Source organism: Grammomys surdaster, unplaced genomic scaffold (assembly GCF_004785775.1).
Source record: "Grammomys surdaster isolate TR1022 unplaced genomic scaffold, NIH_TR_1.0 125049, whole genome shotgun sequence".
Classification (NCBI taxonomy): Eukaryota; Metazoa; Chordata; class Mammalia; order Rodentia; family Muridae; genus Grammomys; species Grammomys surdaster.
The window spans coordinates 126956-150368 of NW_021619961.1; the positions used below are offsets into that span (position 1 = coordinate 126956).

General features: G+C 41.5%; 1 protein-coding gene across 1 annotated transcript in view; it reads right to left on the reverse strand.

Annotated features, from left to right (window-relative positions):
* Fbn1 (fibrillin 1) overlaps nt 1-23413 on the reverse strand; it is a 203723-nt gene that overhangs the window by 39605 nt on the left and 140705 nt on the right. The window contains exons 29-42 of the mRNA XM_028784990.1: nt 22637-22759; nt 21512-21637; nt 19859-19984; nt 12903-13025; nt 12630-12752; nt 11120-11245; nt 8972-9094; nt 7191-7313; nt 6771-6935; nt 4982-5050; nt 4760-4885; nt 3761-3883; nt 2945-3103; nt 2241-2312 (exon numbers count right to left, since the gene is read on the reverse strand). Coding sequence (XP_028640823.1) covers nt 2241-2312; nt 2945-3103; nt 3761-3883; nt 4760-4885; nt 4982-5050; nt 6771-6935; nt 7191-7313; nt 8972-9094; nt 11120-11245; nt 12630-12752; nt 12903-13025; nt 19859-19984; nt 21512-21637; nt 22637-22759 — 1707 coding nt within the window. The remainder of the gene's footprint in view (nt 1-2240; nt 2313-2944; nt 3104-3760; nt 3884-4759; nt 4886-4981; nt 5051-6770; nt 6936-7190; nt 7314-8971; nt 9095-11119; nt 11246-12629; nt 12753-12902; nt 13026-19858; nt 19985-21511; nt 21638-22636; nt 22760-23413) is intronic.

Genomic DNA, 23413 nt, shown 5'->3' on the forward strand with positions numbered 1-23413 from the left:
AGCAGAAACTTCAGAAGAACACACCCTGAAAACAACCTGTCTGTCCAAGGCCCATTTCCAAGAGTTTGATTTTGTTTGAAAGCAAATTGACCTCCTTAATGGAAAACACAGCTTAGTTTCTCCAGGGGAGATACAGGCTGTGAAACTAGAAAAGGGATCATGGGAGAGAAGGATCTCAAGGGAGGTGGGAAGTAGGGTAATGGGATACATATAGCAAGAAAGCAGGCGTGAGGTTGACTGGAGGGAGGAAAGGAAGTAGCCAAAGGGGTAGCAGGGATGGGGTGTAAGGGAAAGAAATGGGCAAGAAGCACAACCATACTTGTGTATGGACAATGTTGTAATAAAGCCCATGGTTTTACATGTTAACCTAAAAAAAAAAACTAATTAAAAAAAAACTCCAAGGGTATAATTTCAAAATATCTCTATTTTGAATACAGGTAATTTTGACTTTTGGCACCAATATTAAATAGCCACATGAGGTAACATCACAATTACATTTTATCTACAAACGAAAATCAGTTTAGAATCCACTCTTTTAGTATATGGATTAACCCGTGAAATAGGGCCACACACATTTGTTAGTTCTAAATAGAAATGATATGTTATTACCCAGCTTAGCTAAAAAAAGACCGAGTCAAATCTCCAGTTATGATTAGGCATACAACAACAAAGGGATATTATTAAATGTTTTCTTTTCCTGTCTGGATTTTATTTCCACTTGGAGAAGTTTGTATTTTAGGGTGAGATTAATAAACATGCTATATAGTTTTAGATGAACAGGCATGGGCTCTATATGCCAACAGTTCTAAAAACCTTTCAGAAGGAAGCTATAAGTGCAAATAGAATAAGGCTTTATTTTGTCATGGCAGAATTTGGTAACATAAAGTACATTGCTAAACACCATGTTTCTAGTTGCTCAGAGCTAGAAGCCAAGAAAATTGTGAGTCAGGGCTGGTTTCTGGTCCCAGTTCTGGTACTGATTAGCTAGGTGGCCTTGGGTGAGTCCCTTCCCTTTTCTGGGCCTCTGTCTCCTCTATTGGAAAGTAAGGAAGTTGGACAGGATGGCTGGAGGTCTTCCCAGGTCTGCTAGTGGATGGTGCTAATGCCATTTCAAGTCTTTGCTGATTGCCAACTGTGGGGGCCAGGCCTTGCTGGGTTACATGCCTGGACTGCCCATGGAGACCTATTACCATTAGAGGCCACTTAACTCCCAATCACAGATTCTAGACAGATTAAAAGATGTTTGGGAAGGAGAAAAACAGAGCAGCTAAGGCCAGGTGTTCCATGCCAATGTCGTTTAGCAGTTTTTCTTTCCAGACCATGAGGTTTCTTTGGATGTTGACTGGCCTGTGGAGCCATATGGATTTGGCACTAAGAAAGCCTGCTGATTGCTGGACCAGGCCCTTGTTTTCTTAAACAAGGTCACTGGAAAGGCTGATGTGGATTTCAGTTTTACTTACTAGGAATAAGGCAAGACAAAGCAAGCCATGGTGTCTGCTACCAGAGGCAGTTGCAGAGGCTTAGGGGGCATCTAAGGATGGTTATAAATCACATCACCAGGGGGACACTTTGAGACTGCATAAGCTTCCACTGACTTTGGTGGCATTTGCTTCTAGACTACAAGGGCCCTGTCTACGCTGGCTAACCTCTGTGTCACACTTCTCAATCCATGGCACTTCTGGATCTAGTACAAGCTACTATTCCACTACAGGGTCTGCTTCAGCTCCCGCATGAGACCTCATACTGAAAAGACTTTTATTTCCATGAAATTCTCTAAGCAAGGGACCCAAAGAGAGGCCAAGAGAGACAGAATTGATAAGCAAGGGGACTCTGTGTAACTAATCCTCATAAAAGAACTGAAAAGTCATGTTACACTTAAAAATTGGGTAATTAAAGTCAAATTCAATGTCAGCTGGCTCTGTCCTCCTTTTGTGGACACCTAGGGCTGGATTCACTAAGCTTGATGGTTACTTCTTGAAAAGTTTCTCAGGCCCCCTTAATCATGAGCAGTAAAGACATCTGTCCATTAGGTGGCGCTGCAAAGGACTTCACACTATTTCAAGAGAATACTTACTTCTTGAAAACAGCTTGAGGCCTCATTTAACATTCTTTCAGTCTCAGAAAAGGAAAAAGCAAACCTTAGGGAAACAATGGTGTGTATGCGCCCCACTTTTAACACAGAAACAGAAGACATCCCCCTCCCCACAACCATGCTCACAAGGACACAGGCTATGACTCACCCACGGGTAAACCTGTGTAAATGTCAATCACAAAGCCTGGCCTCTGGCTTCCACAGAGGGTAGCAAATTCATCTGCAAGAGTTAAACAAAGAGGGCATAGAGGTCAGGGATGAGCAAGAATTCACAGGGAGAAAAAAAATGACCAAAACATATCTGAAAATGTATTCACCCATGAAGAAAAATGGCATCCCAGCTGACAATGACGGAGAGACAGGTTTCCCTGTCCTCCATCCTGTTTGCTGTGTCTAGCTTTCACGTGGATTTTCAACATGTCCCCCACCCCAGATCTTCCTACCTGTGTGGCAAGTGATTTTAAACACAGAGCCTTCTCCTTGGCCCAAGGATAGATTTAAATTAAAACATAAATGTTCATCTATTTATCACACTCACTTTTCTGATATTTCCAGTGTTTTAATTATGTGGTGGGAACTCTGAAGTAATGCTAGCAGTGTTTACATTTTTGTGACATGTTGAATTTACTGGTCTGGTTATAAATTTGGATATAAACTATGAAATGTACTGTGTCACTTGGTTTTCCAGCAGGAAGGACCGAAGGCAACTGAAAGGTAAATCTTCCCCTTGGTAGGTCAAATTTTCTCTCTGAAAATAAAGAACACACCTTTTCTCTCTTTACTAGGACTGGTTTTTCTCTAGCAATTTCTAGCTGATTTATCTAGCATGGTAGGCAGAAAGCTGACTGTTACCTGTGCTTGGGATGGGACACTGTTCACAGGGTTTGTTCCAGGCTCTGCCGATGTTGTAGGAGCAACAGCACATCTTCTTGGTCATGTTGAACAGGAGCTCTCCGTCGCAGGTCTGGTTGTCAGCGTAATAGTTTCTGTAGCATAGACTTCTTCTCATGTCTAGAAGAAAGGAGAACAAAAGACCGGGTGATCCCTCAGGATGTCCACAGCTCAGCAGAGCACCACAGGAGACTCAGAAGGCAAGGATGTGTGGTAATCCGGCTCTGATAAGAGTAGAAAACTCATGCATTCAACCTCTCAGCTACCCACAGCACCACAAGCGCCATATGAGGAAGGCACTTGGAGAAACGCACTCCCCACTGCTCTGTGCCACAGAATGAGGTCATTACGCAGTGCAGCATCAGCAAACTTTACATGGCTCTCCACCCACTCTGCTCATAACAATCCTCCACTGCTATTTGGCAGGGAGTCTTTTATTTCCGATTCAGGATGTTTTAATGCTGTAGGTCAGTGCTGTAATATAATTGTATAAAGACACACCTATAAGTCAAACGAAAGAAGCACTATTAAACTGTTCGGCATCTTCCAACCTCACATTTTAAAAGAAACCCTCAACTGCCCCCTGCCACACACACAGCGGTGAAAATGCCAAGCTTATGGGTTACAAGGAGCATGTTGGAGGCGGGGTGTATCTCACTACAACAGTTCAAAGGAGGCAAGCTCTTGGAGGAGCCGAACAACAGCAAACACCAGTTGATCGGCTGGCCTTTGCAGACGAGCACCAAGCCCACATGCTTGAGAAACACTTGGACTCACCCATGCAATTATTTCCCCCGTTCACTTGCATGTAGTCTGGAGGACAAATACAGGTATAGTTGCCAACGGTGTTGTAACATGTCCCCGGGCCACAGATTCCAGGAGTCTCACATTCATTCACATCTATAATCCAAAAGAGAAAGTGTTATGTGACATGAAAGCAGCACTCTGGAACAGGTGGACGTTCCATGTCAGTGTGCAAGTTGACAGCAAAGCTTCTATCGGGAGGACTTAAAACCCAGATATGATCAGCAGGTCCTCAGGCTCTGGGCATCTCTTCTCTAGGTCAAATTTTCAGTAAAGAAGGTTTACAAAAGGACCTCATGCCTTCTGATATGAGCCCTTAATAAATCAGTCCTCGATGTTCCCCAAAGCACTGAGAGACGGAAATGCAAAATCATAGCTGTCAAATATATCTCAGAAAGATAATAACATATTTCATATGTTCATAATCTAGATTGAAGCCATCAGCAACTGGCAGCAAGGTGGACCACAGGAATATTTGTTAGCCGTGAGTCTGAGCAGCAAGTCTTCTGCACCATGATGTTCAAATAACTCTTATGGAAGCGGTCTCTTCCCTAACCAGTCCTGCCAGTCTGGGATGCAGATGGAGTCTCCTCACTCCTCAGCCCCCACCTCAGTCCTTGGGCTAATTGTTCTCAAATTGAAAAATGGCCAAAATTCTCCATCTTTAAAAAGGTGAAAGAAGTCATTGGCTGAATCATAAAGACAAAGGGAGGCTCTCAGGGATGCTCATCTGAACACGCTTGTACAGGCGACAAGTGGCTAAGGACAAGAGGAAAAGCCTAGAACTACCCTGAACACAGATAGGATGCATGCTAGTCTAGTAAAAATGGTTTTTTCTGAAGAACATGGTTTAGCTTGTTTGGCCTATGAAGCCATGCTGCTGAGCTCAGTTAGTAATTGTATCCTGGCGGGAGGGCAGGGGGGGTCAGTCCTCAGTATTTGAGGTAACATATCTTGCATGCAGCCACTTACCATCACACACTCTCGTGTCTTCATTCAGGTAGTAACCAGTTGGACAGCGGCACTGGAAGCTGCCAAAGGTGTTGATGCACTTCCCCCCTTGGCACAGCCCTGGGAGCTCCTGGCACTCGTCGATGTCTGTTAAGAATGAAAACAATGCATGCCTTCAGAACTTGAATGAAACCAAGGGCAATCCAAAAGGCGTACATGTCAAGACAAAGGAGAAAGCCTTACCTTCCAATATAACAGTGATGGGATTTGGACGAAAACCTTCTCCTCCGGGGCAAAGAATTTTATACTCAGCTATTGAAAGAAGAAGTCCCACGTGAGTTCCTCTGAATCTAGAACTTCTAAAATACCATCTTCAGGAGAAACACTGACACATCTGACTGGAAATGTTAACCTTCTAGAATCTTCAGCTCTTATTTACCCATTTAAAGCAATCGAACATTGTCTTAGCATGCATGGGCCATTCAACAAACATAAGGCACCGATCTTGGAAACCCACGGTTACGCTGGTCAGACATTCTTGTGAGATATTTTATTCTCTATTATCCATCATTGCCTTTTAAGAAGGAGTTCCTGTCCATTTTTGTTTCCTGTCAACTTCACTCCATTTTGATTGTATTTAGCATTCTTTCCTGGGTGTCCCCATCTCCCCTAATAATGATCATTTAAAACCCTTTCCAAACAGGGTGTAGCAGATTCTTTGTTCTTGTTTTCAATTTGCTGCCATTCTTGGTGTCTAGATATTTTTTTCTTACTCCTCTGTGTCACACATGCGATGTTAAAATCTTGATTTCCTCCCAAATCTATTTTCTCCAGCATCTTATAACTTCTCCATCAAGCCAGAAGGATTTACATAAACTATTTCTTCCAGTGTCATGTCTCAGAATGTGAATAAAGTGATCCAGCCCATAATATCATCCTAAAGAACACAAGACTTGTTCTTTCATAATTATCAAAGTCTCCCTGTGCCTGGCTCTTGCCCTGACTTTATAAAATCACATGCATTCAGATATGTTCGAATTCCCATTCTAATTTGAGCTGCTGACCTTTTGCTATTCATTATTATTCTATAAAGCTGAATTCCATATTTCCAAATCCTACTCTAGGTTCACCCTTCTTGATATCAATGGCACTGGGTGTCTTCTTCCTTACATTTCTTCTGCTCCTCCTTGAGGTGTCTCTCCTCACTTATGTCATATTCTTCTTCAATGCATAGCTCAAAAGCTCACAAAGTGGTCAGCACCCATTTCTATCTGGAACTAAGCCCTCTCTCTCTGAAGAGGAGAGAGAAGGTGGTGTCTGTCAGGCTGTGCTGGGTGAGGTATTCTAAGACGATAGTCTGGCTAAAGTCACACAGCCACCACTCAAAGAGTCCTAACTTGACCCTAGTGTGTATTTTCTGTCAACGGTGACTCTGTGCCCACTCTTCTTCCTCCGTGGTTGAGGCCGGTGCTGAGTTAGAGATCCCACGCTTGTCCCATTTCACCTAATGGATGGGCACTCCCAGAGGGCAGAATCCCCTTTCTACTCTCAACTTATTTGATGAATATTTTGAGAAGTTAAAAATGACCAGTCTTCAAGAAATGAACCAACATTTATCCCAATACGCCCTATAAGCAGCAGGCACCGACTTTGGCCAGACTGGCCACACCTGGTTTAAATCAAAGTGTACAAGACAGAAGCTCCCCTTTAAAGGAATTGTATTTTTTATATCCTTCAAGTTGAATTCTGAAGCTTCCATTCGCATATACTTGAAAACCTAGCCCTGGAAATATTAAAGAAATTGTACCTTCTTACTAGATAGGAGACACTTCCTGTCCTATGTAAACTTTTAGGGCAAGCCAAAGAGAGAACTTTTTGGACTCACACATACTGGACTGATGGGGTTAATCTGCCTTTTCTATCCTAAACATGAAGACACTAGCGGCTTCTCCTTTCTGGGTCTAGAGAAAACTGGACTGAGATGGAGCAGTAGATATATGTAGTTGTAGTAAGATGCAGGATGTCCACTTACATGTGTTCACAGGAGGGCACAGCTCACAAGGGGTTCCCCAAGCTTTACCCAGCGAACAACAGCAGGAAGCCTTAGAAACACCAACTCCGATTTCATTGCTGCAGGCTGTATCTCCATTGTCTCCCCGGGGTCGGATATCCAGATAGCAGTTTCCAGAGCGAGTATCTATCATACACAAATAAAAACCATGTCAGGCAAATTCTTCCTATCGGAGGGAGGAATATTTAACTTTTCTTAAGAAACTGAAAGTGCCCAAGAATATATATTGGTCATTTTCCTTCAGAAAAGAAACCTCAAAGTATACAGTGTGCTTGAGAAATATTTACATTTTACTTTTAAAAAACATAAGAAATGGAATAGTCAGTGATGGTTTTAAAACTGTAAACAGTAGGTGGCTGGGAAAAGTTTTAAGAATCTTACCGACACAGCCGACTCTAGTTGGATTCAGCTCAAAATCGGGAGGACAGTCGCATGTGTAACTGCCCGGAGTGTTGACACAGTTCCCACTGATGCAGGTGGTTGGATCCAGACACTCATTAACATCTACAGCCAAACAAATGGGCAGAATTACCAGCATCCCATGTGGATTGACGTCACCAATGGCAGTAGCACTTAGTCCAGGGCTCTCAACAAGAACTAATCAATTCCTCAGTTATGCCTAGTGATGCAATCTCCCACCTCTGAAAGGCACCTCCCCAGGAGAGAACTGTGTCACCGCCTTTGATCCAACCCCCACGCCCTGAACATATTTACCCTTTGAATTTGTCATCAGAATAAAATGTAACTTTGAAGCTAAGAAAAATATTCCAGTCCAGGTAATTAATGGCAAAACACTGTTTTGACCTAGGTCAACCAAAACTTCAGGCATAGGTTTATTAGAACAATACATTTAATATGTGTGGTGTGTTATTTTGTCAAATCAGAACAAGATGTCCCAGAGAACGTTTGGGAGCAGGTGGTCTTTGCTATCTTCTCTGCATACACATGTAGGAGGCTTAGTGTGTTTCTTCATAAAGAGGTCCCCCCCTCCCGCCCAGATGCTGTGCTGAACATTTATTTTCCTTTTGGCTTCTATTCCAAAACTATGTACAACATTCCAGAGATTTAGAACATGTTTTTTTTTGGACAAACTCTAACCCTGTACAACCCTCTTCTCTATTTTTAATGCTTAAGAAATATCCCAAACTAGATAAATGGCTTTGGAGCTGACAGCCTAGGGAATCAAGATGCTTGTCCTGGGGTGTTTCCTGTGGTCTGAAATCGCTGATGTCCTCCGGGATGAGACACGCTTCCTCTGTATTGTGAGTAGGAGGGTGGTCTAAGACAGAAACTTGCCATGGCTGTCAGTCAGCCTTTTCTTGGTGCCAAAGAGAGCTATGTGGCAGTCTGGTGGGAGCTATAATTTTTCAAATGTTTTTTTTTTCCTTGTGTTTTCTGGGAGTCCTTTTCTCTACAAAAAAAAATGTCTCATGTATTAAATGAAACTAAGAAGATGGCTCAGTGGGCAAAGTCTTTGCAAATATGAGGACACAAGTTGAGATCTTCTGCACCCATATAATCCTAGGAGTAGGAGGAAGGAGAAGTGGGAAGATCTCAGAATTTGTGTCAGCTAGCCTAGCCAATCAGTGAGTTCCAGGTTCAACGAGACACCACATCTCAGCAAATGAAGTCAATAGCAATAGAAGACACTGGTAACTCGGCTCTTGGCCTCCCCATATATTTGCACAGATACCTAACCATCTGCGTGTACCCCTAACCACCACCACACACAGAATAAATGCACAGCCAGCCCCTGTGTGTCAGACACGCTGATACTCCGGTCAGAACCTGAGCATGGGTGGAAAGGTGTGGGTACTGCATCGAGAGTGTGCAAGGAGCAAACTGGGGTTCCAGGGCATGGTCTTTAAAAGGAGGTTCTGAAGATGTAGTCTAGGAGGGAAGAAACTGGCAGGAAGCCACACAGCTAGAGTACCCCAGAAACTTCTCTCTGGAGCCACAAGCTCAAGTCCAAACATACAGACGTTCCCTGCCCTTGTATCCTCACCCCTCATCAGTTCCAGGCCTGAGAAATGTACCTTTGACTCTTAATGCCTTACTCTTTCTTTGTTTTCCTCTGTAGCTTGTATGATCCTGGTGATGCCCGAGCAACAGCACCCCTGGGGACACCTGAGAGCCCATTTTTAATGTACATGAGAGCTTACCTGTGCAGTTCCCACCACTTCTGTCCAGTTCATAGCCAATCTCACACTCGCAACGGAAGAGGCCCGGGAGGTTGTGGCAAGTTCCAAAGACACAGATGTTTGGAAGAGAGCACTCATCGATATCTTGGGGAAGAGATTACAAAAAGAGGCAGATTTTTTTTTTAATTTCCACTGAATAAGCCACCCAATAAAATTAGGCAATGGATATTAGCATTAAGAAATGCAGTCTGCCTGACATCGACGTGGGCAGTTTTCTAGATTTTCAGAGGATTTGTCTGTACACAGAAGCCTCGCTAATGACAGGCTCTGTTTCCTGGGGCTCTATCACATGCTAAGCCATAGGCTGAACATTTTCTAGACAGCCATCTATCTTCTTTGCAGCATTTGTTATAGGTCTTCCTTACGGCTGTAATCAAGAGCCAAACAGAACAATTCTTGGATTGTTCTTGTCTACATATTCTCCAATCTTGGTGGAGAACTAAAATTTTAAGATCTTTTGGGAGCAGCTTTAAAGTTCACTTTTATCTTCTGTCCTGGTTCTATGTTGCATGCTTGCTGAGGTCCACAGGAGATCTACACACTGCCGATGCCTTTCCCAGGCCTCCCCCACTGCTTCAGCAAAGTGTTCTGCTTGTGTGATGAATAGACACATTTTCAGACTGGAGACTGCTTTAACTAAGTGTGACCACTCTGTTGGTGATGATTTATATTAAGAACAAACAAACAAACAAACAAACAAAACCTTCCTTTAAGTTTTAAGAGAAGTAACACTTGCCCCGTGATTGTCAACCAGAGGTGGCACAGTACCTCTTGCCCCTGAGTTTGGGGGTATAGAAGCAAACAAGACATTAGGCTCATGAGCAAGGCCTCATTTTTGTACCAGTGATACATTTTTAACATGAACAGGATAAAGAACCCCCAAGGGGTCAATAACAGGAAAATACTGAAGTGAGCATGTACAACACGGCTGAAGAGTGAGTCTGAGTTCGTATCCGTTTAATGAGGAACAGCTATTGGCTAATGCACGAATGGGGCCTTGCCTAAACTTCTGTCAGTACTTATCATTTGTTTGTTTCTCCTGAAATCATCTCAGCTCACTGTAATCCCCAATTACTTCCAACGAAGACAATGTACTTCGATTTGACAAGTGTGAGTAAGGAGAAGAATCTGTTGCTTCCTAACTGGTTCCATCCTGAGTCAACAGGTTCCCAGGACTCTTCCTGACTGACCAATACTTCCCAGAAAGACAGAACTTGAAGCCAAGAGACCAAAGCAAGTGGCATCATTCCAGAAAATTCTCCTCCAGGGACATGTCAAATCCCGTTCTGTGTCTACACGTGTGAGATATTTAGAGAACATTCTAAGATATATTTAGGACATTTTGCTCCACACAAGGAGCAAACTCTCTGTTGTTATTATCTGGAATCCATGACTTCTAGAAACCAAAGCCTGGCAGAGATTAAGAGCCATGCTTCTGTATTTATAGACAACCCAGGGGATCTGTGCTTTGAGAGCCTCCCCCTCCCTCCAAAAGTGGGAGTAACGGAGTTGCATTGGCTGAACTGTCCATGGTCATTCTTCCTCTCTTGTGTCCTATGGTGTAACACTGCAAATCACTTGGCCCAGAGTTCCTCTGCATAAATACAAGTGGTCTGCCTGAAGGTATCCTAACCTTATATTAGTTACTTGTCGTGGTGTGATAAAAATACCCAAAACAGCAGCAAAGTCAAGAGCGTTTATTTTAGATCATGCATGCTCACGGCAGGAAAGCCCTGCCTGGCTGTGGCTGGAGCATGAGGCAGCTTTATGTATTATGTCCACAGCCAGGAAGCAGAGAGCAGTGAATGCTAATGTTCAGTTCGATTTCTCTTATTTTCTCTAATCCAGGTCGCCAGCATAGAAAATGGTGCTATGCAGGGTTAAAATGACTCTCAGCTCATTTAACCTAATCTCGATAGTCCCTCAAAGGCATGCCCAAAGGCTTGACCCTTGGTGCTTCTAGATCCTCTGCAGTCAACAATACCATCATACCTCTCTGCCAACTAAATTGACCAGCTTAAATGTGAAGACAAGATACACTTCAGGTTTTAAACAGAAAAAAGCCAGTGATGTGTGAACAAGCAAGTCTCACAGCCTTCCCATGCTTACCTTCACAGGCCTTCCCGTCAGCACTGGGCACGAAGCCCATGTCGCATTCACAGCGGTACCCGCCAGGGGCGTTGAGGCATTGGCCATTGCCACAGAGGTTCAGATTCTCAGAGCACTCGTCGAGGTCTGCAGACAGAAACACAGGCTATGCTTTTGCAGTCAAGCACTCTCCAATGCCTCGGGTCCTATAATTTTTTCTGACTGCCAAGTTCCAACTGCACTTCATCATAATTCCTGTTTGATAAATTTAAACTCACTGGTTTCTTGAATGCCAATATTGAATATGTAACAGTATTGGGTACAGATTCAGAACTCTGAATGCTAAATCATTTCTAATGCTGCAATGTCAAACTCATTATTCAGACAGATTTTTTCACCCACAGAGGGGATATATTTGGGATCCAAAAGAACATGTCACAGTGCATGCCCATATCTCACAGGCTTCAGGCTCAGCTCCAAGGGGTAAGAGAGGACATGGAGCACTAACTTCTCAAGCACTAAATTCCAATCATATAAACCACTGATGCCTAATGAGTGTAACTGAAATATTTTTTTCCCAAGATAATAAACATTCCTGGCTTGGGCAGAGGTGATTTTAGCTATGACAAAACTTTCAGTGAATTTCAGTAAGCTACTCAATTGTCCTTAGCTTCTTTTGTACTTACTGACACCTTATTATTAATTTCATAATGCCAGATAGAAATTAGTGCTTGTTGGTTTATTTAATTAATTTAGGTTGATGTTCCAAGTCACATGGGTGACGTAAAGCATGGGTGACATAGTCATACTACTTTATAGCTAATGTCCTTGACACAAGAAATACTGTCTTTGTGGGCATGCACATGTAAGTATTTGCATAAACTACGCAATTGAATATTCATACAATCATACATATTTAAATCTGTGATTTTAATCAGGGGTAAAAGAAAGATGATTTCATGTGTATATTATAAGGGGAGAGAAATCCTTACAAAGCAGTTCTGAGCTGTTGTTATGCCAATACAGTGATGGTAATGATGTGGTGAGATCTGCACTGCTTCCTCATGCAGATCACCACGTTGCTGCCCTGTGTATCTTCCTAAAGCAAGCTGATCTTGGAGTTTGATAGAGATGGCATCAGTGAGAAACAGGTATCAACACACAAAGGTGAACACATATACAATGTGGTACTATCTGCTTTAGAACAATGATGCCGTTATACGGATGGATATATGTGCAGACAAATGTCTATGTGAATCTATGGGCATCTGTACATATATATGTACACATGTGCATACAGATGCATGTATATGAGATATGAAAGGTAGAGAGACACACACTGTGCTAGCTTTTGAGGTCTCCTTGGTGACTTACCTCCAAGGTTTCATTCCATGGGGATCTAAATTCAGATAAGTAATATTTTCTGTTACTTGACCGGCATGCCCCAGTCTTCAAGAAGAATTGTTGGTCTCATATGGGATATTGTGTTTTTTCAACAAGAGTTACATAGTTGTTTCCAGAGTAAGCCTACCTGTGCAGGTGAAGCCATCCCCTGTATAGCCATCCTTACAGAGACAGCGATATGACCCCATGGTGTTCTTGCAGTCTGCGTGTTGGCTGCACATGTGGGTTCCATTAGAACATTCATCCAGATCTTAAAAAAACCAAGTTTACATCATTATCAATATCATGACATTTACACTGAGTAATGTTAAAAAATACATTTTACTTTCTAAAATGAATACTTTCGTGCTTCTGATCCATGTAGTTCATGACTATAACTAGTGCTATTTTTCCAGTTTACCTGTGCACTTAATGCCGTCTCCGATCCAGCCAGGACTGCAGCTGCACTTGAAGCTCCCTGCTGTATTTGTGCATACAGCATGTCTGCCACAGTTGTGTGCTCCGATCTCACATTCATTAATATCTGAAAAATAACCAGTGCTTTAGGAAAAAGCTCGGCACAAAAGCTTTTGGGGGGGGGTGATTTTTTTTTAAATGAGTTAGCAATATTCAAAAGTTGATTCTCTCTCATCCTCACCGTGGCATGATGCAGACATCTTGGTATCCACACAGATGCTAAGCTCCTATTGAACAGCTTTGCCTTTTAATTTACAAAGACAGAATGACATGGCTGTGGTACTTGTCATTGGTAGCTCCCATCCTTCTCTGTTTTTCTAATGTGAGCACACAGCCACGTCTCAGAAAAGTGGCCCTCTCTCCAACTGACAAAGTGAGTCACCCAACACCCTTCTGGTTAGTGTTCATAGGCATGCTTTTATTGGTAATATATTTTATTAAGACAATTTCATAGGTAATATGCATTTATTACATTGTCATAGGCAAATGAATATGTTGACATATCAGAAAATTTTAGAATGATATAAGGTTTTTTTATTCTTAAATTTAAAGCATTTCTGTTTCATTATGCTTTACTTTTATAAGATTCTTATTTTAGGTATTATCACTTCAATCATATGCAGAAAATATCAGTCACTCCTCTCTAGCTTCCTGAGAGTCTGTAGTCTCTCACACTGTAGTCTTGAAAATTTCATGTAAAATTCAAGTTAACCTAGAGAGAACTTTCATAGGAATTAAGAAATACCAGATAGGTCAAGTTAGTAAAAGGTCAATAACAATTTCAAAATTCTTCATCCTCTGAAATTTCATTTTAAATTTATCCAACATAGACTATATAAAAATGTTATGGTAACTTTTTTGTTTTCTCAAACTAACTCAATGTATAAGAGGTTATCTTTATAATTAACCCTGCTATTTACTAGAAACAAATATATATATATATGTATATGTGTATATATATATATATATATATATATATATATATATACACATATACATATATATATATAATGGTTTTTTAGTTGAAACCAATATTCCACACCGAACTTGGTTCAAAAAGACTAAGACGGGCATAGGAAATGTTGCAAGAATTTCCAGGAATCACCCAAGTGGTGACTTTAAAAAGAAACCAGGTAAGCGACAACCCTGTTGTTTACTCATGTAGCTCAGTTAAGTGACTTGAAAGTGTTAAGAAGCAAGCAGCTTCCAAATGTTCTATCTTAAGCCTAGAAAGCAAGGAGCAAGGACAAAATACAATGACGACAGGTTTCTCCTATACAATTCTTTTGTGATGTCACTGATAATCATGACATGAAAATACATAGGAAAGAATTTATTTTAATGATCATAGCAAGTTGTTTAGGTAAATTTTAATGTGGTCTCAACAGTCACATGAACTGCCAGAAGTCATAGGGTAGGCCAACAGAGACTCTTAGCTTTGAACTCGTGACTGTGAGCCTTAAGTAACTGGACAACAGAGCCCATCACATCCATGAAATAAAGAAGGTCAATGTAGGGATAATTGTGCTGAATGTCACATAGGCGTTTAGAAAAGCAAGCCTCCCTAGGCTGGTCTAATAGACTCCAGAGAACTAACACAGATGTCCCTAGGCATGGTAGTCCCACACCTCAGAAGGTAACACACCAATCATAACTTTTGTGGAGTTCTGTTTTAATTTCCTTCATAATATTATTTGGCAAATAATTTTCAGTGGAAAGAAAGAGCTGCTCCAGATACTATGGAACTGCTAGGGCCTGAGTGGGAAATGTCCCATACAGGCTCCTGCATGTAAACCCTGGCTCCCCAGCTGTGGTGTTGTTTGGGAAGGCTGAAAGGCTTTGGTACCATGGCATAGGCAGCAGATGTGATCACTCAAGCCGGGCTTGAAGATGACAGCTGCTTCCTGGTCAATCAAGACATGCCGTCCTGCAAACCATCACCACAGGTGGGGCTGCTCAGCTGTCGTCCCCTCCCCCCATTATGATAAAATGTCCCTTGAAGTCACAAGGCAAAATAAATCCTCTTTCTCCTTAGTTGTTTCTATTGGGTGTTTCACCTCCGAATGAAAAGTAGTGAATGCAGAACTAAGAAAGACTTCAAGTGGAAAGAACTAGAATTCTGCTCTTGGGATTTTAAATTTTCAGAGAAGGTAGAGATTAGGCACCACAACCAGTAAAAGGCAAAGCTGGACTTGGTTTCCCTGGCCACTGACACTTCCCTTGGGACATGGATGTGTAACTAAGATCATTAGTTTAGTAACTTCAGTTTTATTCTAAACTTACATGTTGGTGAGACTCAGTGAAACATGCACAAACTTCTTTTACCAAGTATAATTTCACAGTTAATCAGAGGCTATCAATTAGCAACACTATCGTCTCTTGTCTTCTCTTTTTATTAACATATATTCACTGTATAAAACAGATCTGGTTATATTTTCATACATGTATATCATGTCCTTGGACCATATTCAACTCCTAATTTCCTTTTTCTCCTTTGTCTGGTTGTCTAATCAGCAAAGACACCGCTATTTTCATATGCTTTCTCCTTTTCCCTTAATGTTACATCTAAGAAAATGAGCACTTCTTTTAATAGAGGAATCTCCTTTAATCACTATTAATAAAACTTAATATAAAATTCTAATCCAGGAAAATATTTTTAAATGTTGCCACTCTTTCAAAGTGAAAGAAATTCTCTTTGGGCGAGGCTGTGTGTTGTGAGCGTTGGGATACCTAGAAACAGTTATTCAAGCATCATATTCAAGTCTCATGTTGTGAGTATCATGCATTATATTAACTAGGTCATGTTCTCAGTGTGTAAGAAGCAGATAGGAAAGAGAGCAGGTCATACAGTGCAAACACATTTCTGAGTTAACAGAGTCAGCTTGAGTATGGATGCACGCACACACACATGCACACAAACACATTCATGTGCACACACACTCAGATACACACCAACTCTTACTAATTAACTGCTTCCATGGCAGACTTGGGCAAGTGGAGGGGAACCATAAGGAAAACAAGCAAACAAAAGCACCGCACTGAAATGCTCTTCAATAGCACGAAGGGAAAGGCACAAGTCTGCCAAGAACGTCTCTTTCTGTACAAATGTTCTCTTTTCTCCACAAGTTTGCTCCAGACAGAAAATTCATTTTTCAGAATAGGTGGAAGCCAAGCAAAGCAAAGAAATTCAAATTCAGGCTGACACCGCAACCTCTTTAACCCCACAGGTCCTCTGTCACAAAGGCCCACACAGGTCCTCTGCACAAGGCCCCTGAAGGGTGAGGGTGAGCGGCAAGCAGGCTCCGTGGCAGGACTTTGCCTATGCTCACAAATCTGTCACATAGGTATGAGATGCATATTGAAGTTCTGTAGCCTCCACAGCCACCATACAGAGAGCATACCACCTATAAACGCCTGTCTTTCTGCCCCCAGATAGCATTCGTCCCATGAATCCTGAGCCCGTGGTGCTGGCACATAGGGCTTCTCTAGAATTAGGGGCTGAGGAAGAGGGCATGACAGCTTAAATGCAAGTGCTACTTGGATTTCTTAATTTAGGTCAAAATTTGAGCCAAGACTATTAACCGAAGAGAACACCCATGGAGTTTCCACAGGCTGACAGCCAGCAGAGGAAAATTAGTGGTGATAAGAAAAGCAGGAGGAACTGACCGGCTGTGTCTCGGAAGAGTATGACTCTGAGACCCGCCAGAAACAGTTCTCATGTGAAAGGAAATCTTGGTGTTTCAACAATTCTGATTTTATCCACCGGTTAAGTGAGCATGAGATGCCAGGTAGGTTCTAAAAATTAGTTTGTGAAAGTGAAGACCTACTTGGGTGGCACCCTGCAATGACTTTACCTTCTTCCTATTACAGTTACTTAGAAGGAGCAGCAGAGGTCACAGGAAAGCTGTGACCCCACCCACTTAAGCCAAAGACAGAGGATCTGCGTCCTAGGTTCCAAGCAAACACACATTCTCTCTCCATTATATCAGACATTCCCTTCAGCAGTATCCACAATTTGGACAAAGCTTAAGAAGAAAAAAATGAAACGCTTAGCATCTGTGTGGGCTGGGAATGTGAGTCAGTGGGTGGATTCTTAACACTGCCGATGTGATTGGGAGAAGAAAACATGTTTATTTGTTAAAATGGAAACAATCAGTAATGACAAGGGAGCTGAAATATTTAGACGGAGCTGTAATGGAGCCCAGAGGGTGATTTTAGTTCTCATGAAATAAAGTCCCTCCTTAGGAAATAGCATATGTGTTCTTAATAATTGCTTCCCAGGGTACTCATTTTAAAAATCTATCTAAAAAAATCTATCTAAATACAGGGTGTGTATGTATGTAGTGTGTGTGTGTATGCATGTATGTGGTGTTTGTGTGCATGTATGTGTGAGTGTATGTACATATATGTGATGTGTGTGCATGAATGTGTGCATGTGGTGTGTATATGAGCATGTGTGTATGCATGTGTGAGTATGTATGTGTGTATGTGTGTGAGCATGTATCGTGGCCTGTGTGCATGTGTGAGTATGTATGTGTGATGTGTGCGTGTGCATGTGTGAGTGTATGAGTATATGAGTGTGTATACGTGAGAGTGTGTGTACTATGACACAGTTGCAACATTTCTTTTTGCTGTTTTTTGTTGTATGTCTTGCTTACCCAATTAGGCAAGATAAGTATCTCAGTTTACATTAGTTGTCTGGGACATTATAAACACTTGTCCTTAATGGGACTATCACCAAGGTGACTTGACGGTGCTCGAAGCTATGAGTAATACTGACTTGAAACCAGCCTGAAAGAGACCTAGTTACGTGGAACTAAAACGACATTTTGGCTGATTTTTAAAAATGTGTTTTCAAGTGTGTGAGGCTTGCCAGTTCCTGTCTGTGTAAGTCATTTCCGGTCCAGTGTGATACCTTTGGCTGCTACTAACAGGATTATTCCCAGGGGATCTTTTCTTCTCACCCTAATGCAGCCGCTCCTCCCATAGGTTATGCCAGAGTTCTTTGCCCAAGGGGGTTGTCTGTTTAAAGTTAGATGACTCTGATGATTTGTTCATGATCACAGACCAGTGGGAGAACCCAGAACAAAAATCAAGGATTCTTCTCTTTCAGACATGAATATCATAAACTATGCTACTGTGACTTTGATCACAAAGTTCGGGGCATCTTCCTACAGAACTTGCTGGAAATCATCAAACTGAAAAGTTATTTTAAGACTGCATTTGAAAAAATAGGGAAGTATTGGCCTCTCTGAAAAAAAGAAAAAAACCATGTTTCCCTAAAACCCATGTTTCTCTGGGTATGTTTCTGCTCAATGGTCTTACTAAAGGTGACTTCTGTGTTGTAACATTGGCAGTGACTCATCCAGCCCACGATGAGTATGTCCTGTCCCCCAGTCTTTGCATCTCTGCAGATTCAATTATAAAAAATTCTCTTTAAAATGGATTTTCATGCATGCATGTGGCAAACAGTTATATAGAGGTCTCAGTAGACTTCACGCTGCCTTTAGGCCTGTCATCTGAAATGGCAGTAAGCCCCATACATCATATCTCTTTTACCTGTAATGACACACTATAACACGGACATAACCTGCCCTGGTGAAAGACCTAAAATAACCAGCCTCTGCACGCTTGCCCATTAAATGAACTTCCAGCCAATAAAGACTCTCCCCAGAGACTCTGTCTCTTCATGATCATCATGGACCTCTGTCTGAACTCCAGTGAGGTTTGTTCTTTTCCTTTATTCATTACAATGCAGCAGAGTTAGTTTACCCCCCTCTTCACTTCCTTAGCAAGCCTTATATTGACCCTGGCAGCTGATAATACATGTTGAACCTGAGAATCATTTGTATCTTAGCATCTATGTGGATGAGCTCCCATTTCCCAGGAGGGACCCCTAGCCAGGATTTCTGGGATAAGCAACAAGGGAGGATAAAAAAATTTCAGTGTTATGCCTCTTTCAAATAGCTTGGTAAGTTTGACAATTAACACAGTCACTTTATCACTGAAAAATATATTTTGATGCTTTCTTGAAATACGCTGAGGCAACTAAGAGGAGGATGCATACATTATCAAACTGCCAATGTTTAAGTGACAGGGCCTTGCCAAGCAGCTTTTAGAATTCAAGCCTAGATAATTACTCATTCAATGTTTTTAAAGTTACCTAGTTCAAGGTCATCAAGATGTTTTAAGTTAAATTATGTTATATGTCACAATTTGTATCTTTAATATAAGTTATTATAGTAAAATGTTACTGTCTACCATTACGTTACTTAATTTCATTATTTCATGCTTGAAGACAACATCTAAATACTTATAAAACAACTTCATGGCACAGAGTGGCTTCTTCCATTTGTTATTTAAATATGATAGTCTGAAAATATTGAATGAGGGTTTCTTAAGTGCTATTGATAACAAATAAAACTGTGAATAGTTCAATTCCTTTATGGCATTAGCTAAGTCACATGGATAAAAACTTGTTTAGGCTAAGAAGTTAGTGTATCCAAAGCACTCTAACTTGAGGACTGGTAAAGACAGATAAAATCCAACTTCAGTTGCAAAATGAAGTGTTGGCAAAAGAAGGTTGCTCTCATAAAGGGTTATGAATCTTCAGGAACCAGCACGGTCACTAGTGTGATCCGAAAGCATGATTCTTAACCATTGTCATGTTAACTCATCCAACACGGTGCATCACTATTTTCACAGATAGAAGGGCAGGCTTCATTCAGGTTGGTTCTAATAAAGCATTGAAAGTTGCAAAGCGATAGAAGCTAAACTGAGGAAATATGGCACATGAAATACCTACAAAGCTGTTAAAATGTAACTTTAAAAACATGTTATATTAGGGCAGTTTCTTAGCTACTTGGCATGCTTTTGATCAATATGAAATAGAAAATGTACCTGTACAGCCCGTTTTTCCTTTTTTCCCTGAATAGCCCATATCACAGTGGCAGATGAACGAGCCTTTAGTGTTTTCACAGGTCCCACTAAGGCAGATGTTTGGATTCAGGTCACACTCATTGACATCTGGAAGATAGAGATACAATTCATATGTCCAAGTTTCTGATGTAATGGATACTTTCTCCCTGAGATAAAAGAACCATGATAAAAACTAAGAAAAGAGTCGGGCGGTGGTGGCGCACGCCTTTAATCCCAGAGCTTGGGAGGCAGAGGCAGGCGGATTTCTGAGTTCAAGGCCAGCCTGGTCTACTGAGTGAGTTCCAGGACAGCCAGGGCTACACAGAGAAACCCTGTCTCAAAAACAACAACAACAACAAAAAACAAAAACAAAAACAAAACAAAAAACCCCCAAAAAAAGAAAACTAAGGAAAAGTGAGACACTTTCACTAAATAATAACCTTGGAAAGTAAAGTAAACATTATAAAATATTATATTTAGATGCTTTCTCTCAGAAAAAAATATATAAGGGACTCCACTCCTACTGGCACATCTTAGTGCTGACTAATCATGAAAGCTGCCTGTTACTCAAGCGGTGAGTAAACTTACTACCTCTTGCTGATAATAGCTTGTATATGTGATGGTTTTGTTTTGTTTTGTTTTGTTTTTTGTGAGACAACATTCTCTGTGGTAAGAGAACTGTGATTCTGTCTGTGCGATACCTACAATTGACTGGAAGAGATGGATCAGTGGTTAAGAGCACCAGCTGTCATTCCAGGGGATCAGGGGTTCGATTCCCAGCACACACATGGCCATTCACAACTGTCTGTAACTCTAGTCCTCAGTGACTTGATGTCCCCTTCTGGCCTCCACAGGCACTAGTCACATGATAGATGTGCTCATAACCTACCCTAGGCTCCTACTTCTGGCCAAGAAGGAATGACCATCTCACCAGAAACAACTAAAAAGTGAACAATAGCTAGAAAAACTTTTTCTAGGCCCTGGACATGAAGCAAGAAAAATACAGTGATTCCTAAGATAAAGAAAATAAATTGGGTTCAACATTATTCTCAGATTCCTGAAGAACAAACTCTAAGCCTCACGCTATGGAAGAGGACACCACATAGAACCGAGCGACATCACTGGCCTGGGTAAGTCAGAGGAGAGGAAGACTTCCGCAGATATTCAGTGGAGTGGTGAACTTTCTCATGCACAGAAACAAACTATCCAGGCTGGGGAAAGAGCTGTTAAGTCCAGTGCAGCAATCCCTCATATTCACAGAAGACCAACACTGGTGCCCTTTCCCCATAGCCAAACTAGAAAGCCTTATACTTTACAGGGAATGGAGTAGGGCTACAAGGAGTCTTGCCTCAATAATATAGCAAAACCAGTTCTCAGCTAACTGCTGCTTAAACGTAAGATTTGTAAAAAGGATCAGCCTGGTTCTAGTTGACCAAACCTCATCCTCAAAGTTCAACAATACTTCTAGAACACAGAGATAGCCAGAATTTACCAAGGTAAAATTTAAAACAGCCAGCTTACAATAAAAAAGGTATCAAGCAGGAGAGGAAGCAGGAAATATGAACTAATTGACCTCTATTGTCAATTTCTCAATACTATGACTGAGCACTTAGACAGTGCCACCGTCTTTCTTACCGACACAAGTCTTCATGTCTTCAGACGCCATGAACCCGTCATAGCACAGGCACCTGTACTCTCCAGGTATGTTTGTGCACTGGCCGCCATCACAGATGTTGGGGTTATCTTCACACTCATCAATGTCTGAAAAGAAGAAAATCAACAGCTACACATTATATAGTTATTGATATTGGTTCATTATTCAGTAAGGAAGTATGAACTGACCCAATGTAACAAAATTCAGCCCACTTGTATATCATGAGCATCTCCTAACCCTAAATCCAAATGAAGCTTTGTATAGATTACCCCATTAAGTTATCTCAAGGACACAGGAGGCAGCCCATCTCAAAATTCTCAGTGTGTGGTCCAAGGACACAACACTGGTCTAAAAGATTATTGGTACGAATTTAAATATATGAATTCACAATTCAAAATGATTATGAATCATTTTATCATTGTCCAGTTATAAATGGCTACTTTCAGCATTTACTTTGGATAGTCAAATTACACAGAGGTAGGTTTTGTATGTGTTTGGGGGAGGAGGTTAAAGGTCAAATTTTCTAGGTTCAAATTCTCTTCTTAACCAGAGCCAAAATCAAACTCTGAGGCATGCATTCTACTTTTTACTTCTTGTTAGCTGCCTGACTCATCCAGCATAAGGTAGTGAGATAGGAGTATAAGCTAGGAGAGCGGCTCTCAAACTTCAGCATCTATCCAAACACATGGATCACCAAGATGACCCAGTACTTTTCAACTCAGTAGATTTGGACCCAAAGAGGCTGAGGTTTTGCAGGTTCACAAATCCTCAGGTCATGGGGCTGCTGCAGAAAACACACTCAGAATTGCACCAAATTCAGTTCATGATGCAGCTCTCCAAAATTCTGTTTAACCCAGAAAATGCTTTCTGCTCCAATTATTACACAAGTGCTATACTAAATTTTCTTTCTCTTTCTCACAACCACAGTTACATTTTATAAATGAAGATCTGATGCTATGTGTCTTGCTTGAAGACACACAGCTAAAATATGTAATGGACAAGGACTTGAGTCCAAGGTTGTCACACTCTGAAGCATAGTCCTCTGAGTCACTCTGTTTGGGGCACTGTCATTGAAAAAGAGACACCCAGAGGGTAAAGCTACTCACCTGTGCACGATCGCTGGTCTGGCATCAGCGCGAAGCCTGGCTGACAGCTACATTCATAGCTCCCATCAGAGTTTGTACAGAAGGTCTCACAGCCACCGTTCATTATGCTGCATTCATCGATGTCTAAGAGAAGTGAGAACAATGTTAGAATGTGCCCTCTCCTAAACTGTTGCTGAAATTTAATTACCACCATACAAGCATTAAGGCATGGTGCTTTGAGGAGGTTATTAAGCTATGAGGACCCCACCCTCATGGTTACACCATAAATGGGTGAATTTGGCCATTTTTACTTTCTCTCTTGTCTCTTACACATTTTGGTGCAGCAAAAAGGCCCATTCCCAATGCCAGCACTTTGCCATTGCTTCCCAGCCTCCAGAGCTGTGAGGCAATGAATTTCTATCATTATAAATTAGTCAGTGTCGGGTATTGCAGTACAGCACATAAAAACTGACAGAGATACATTCTTTTGTGTTTACACTTGGGGCAATCTTCTTGGTCATTGATTCAGTTATAAACACGAACTAAGGCTTAATGGGCTGAGGACCTGATCCTTTGCAGGAACCTGAATTGAAGTTTTGAGTTGACCTTGGTTGGATTTCAAAAGAATTTGGGCTGATTTATGGTTGTGGGTGGAAACTGTCTAAGACTTGGCAGTTCCACATGGTGTACACCCCAAGCCAGGCCCAAACTGGCAGCATTTACACAATCTCACTTGGACTTTGGGCATGATAAAGCCACAGGGCCTCCTGTGTCACTCTTCACAAGGGAAACTAAACC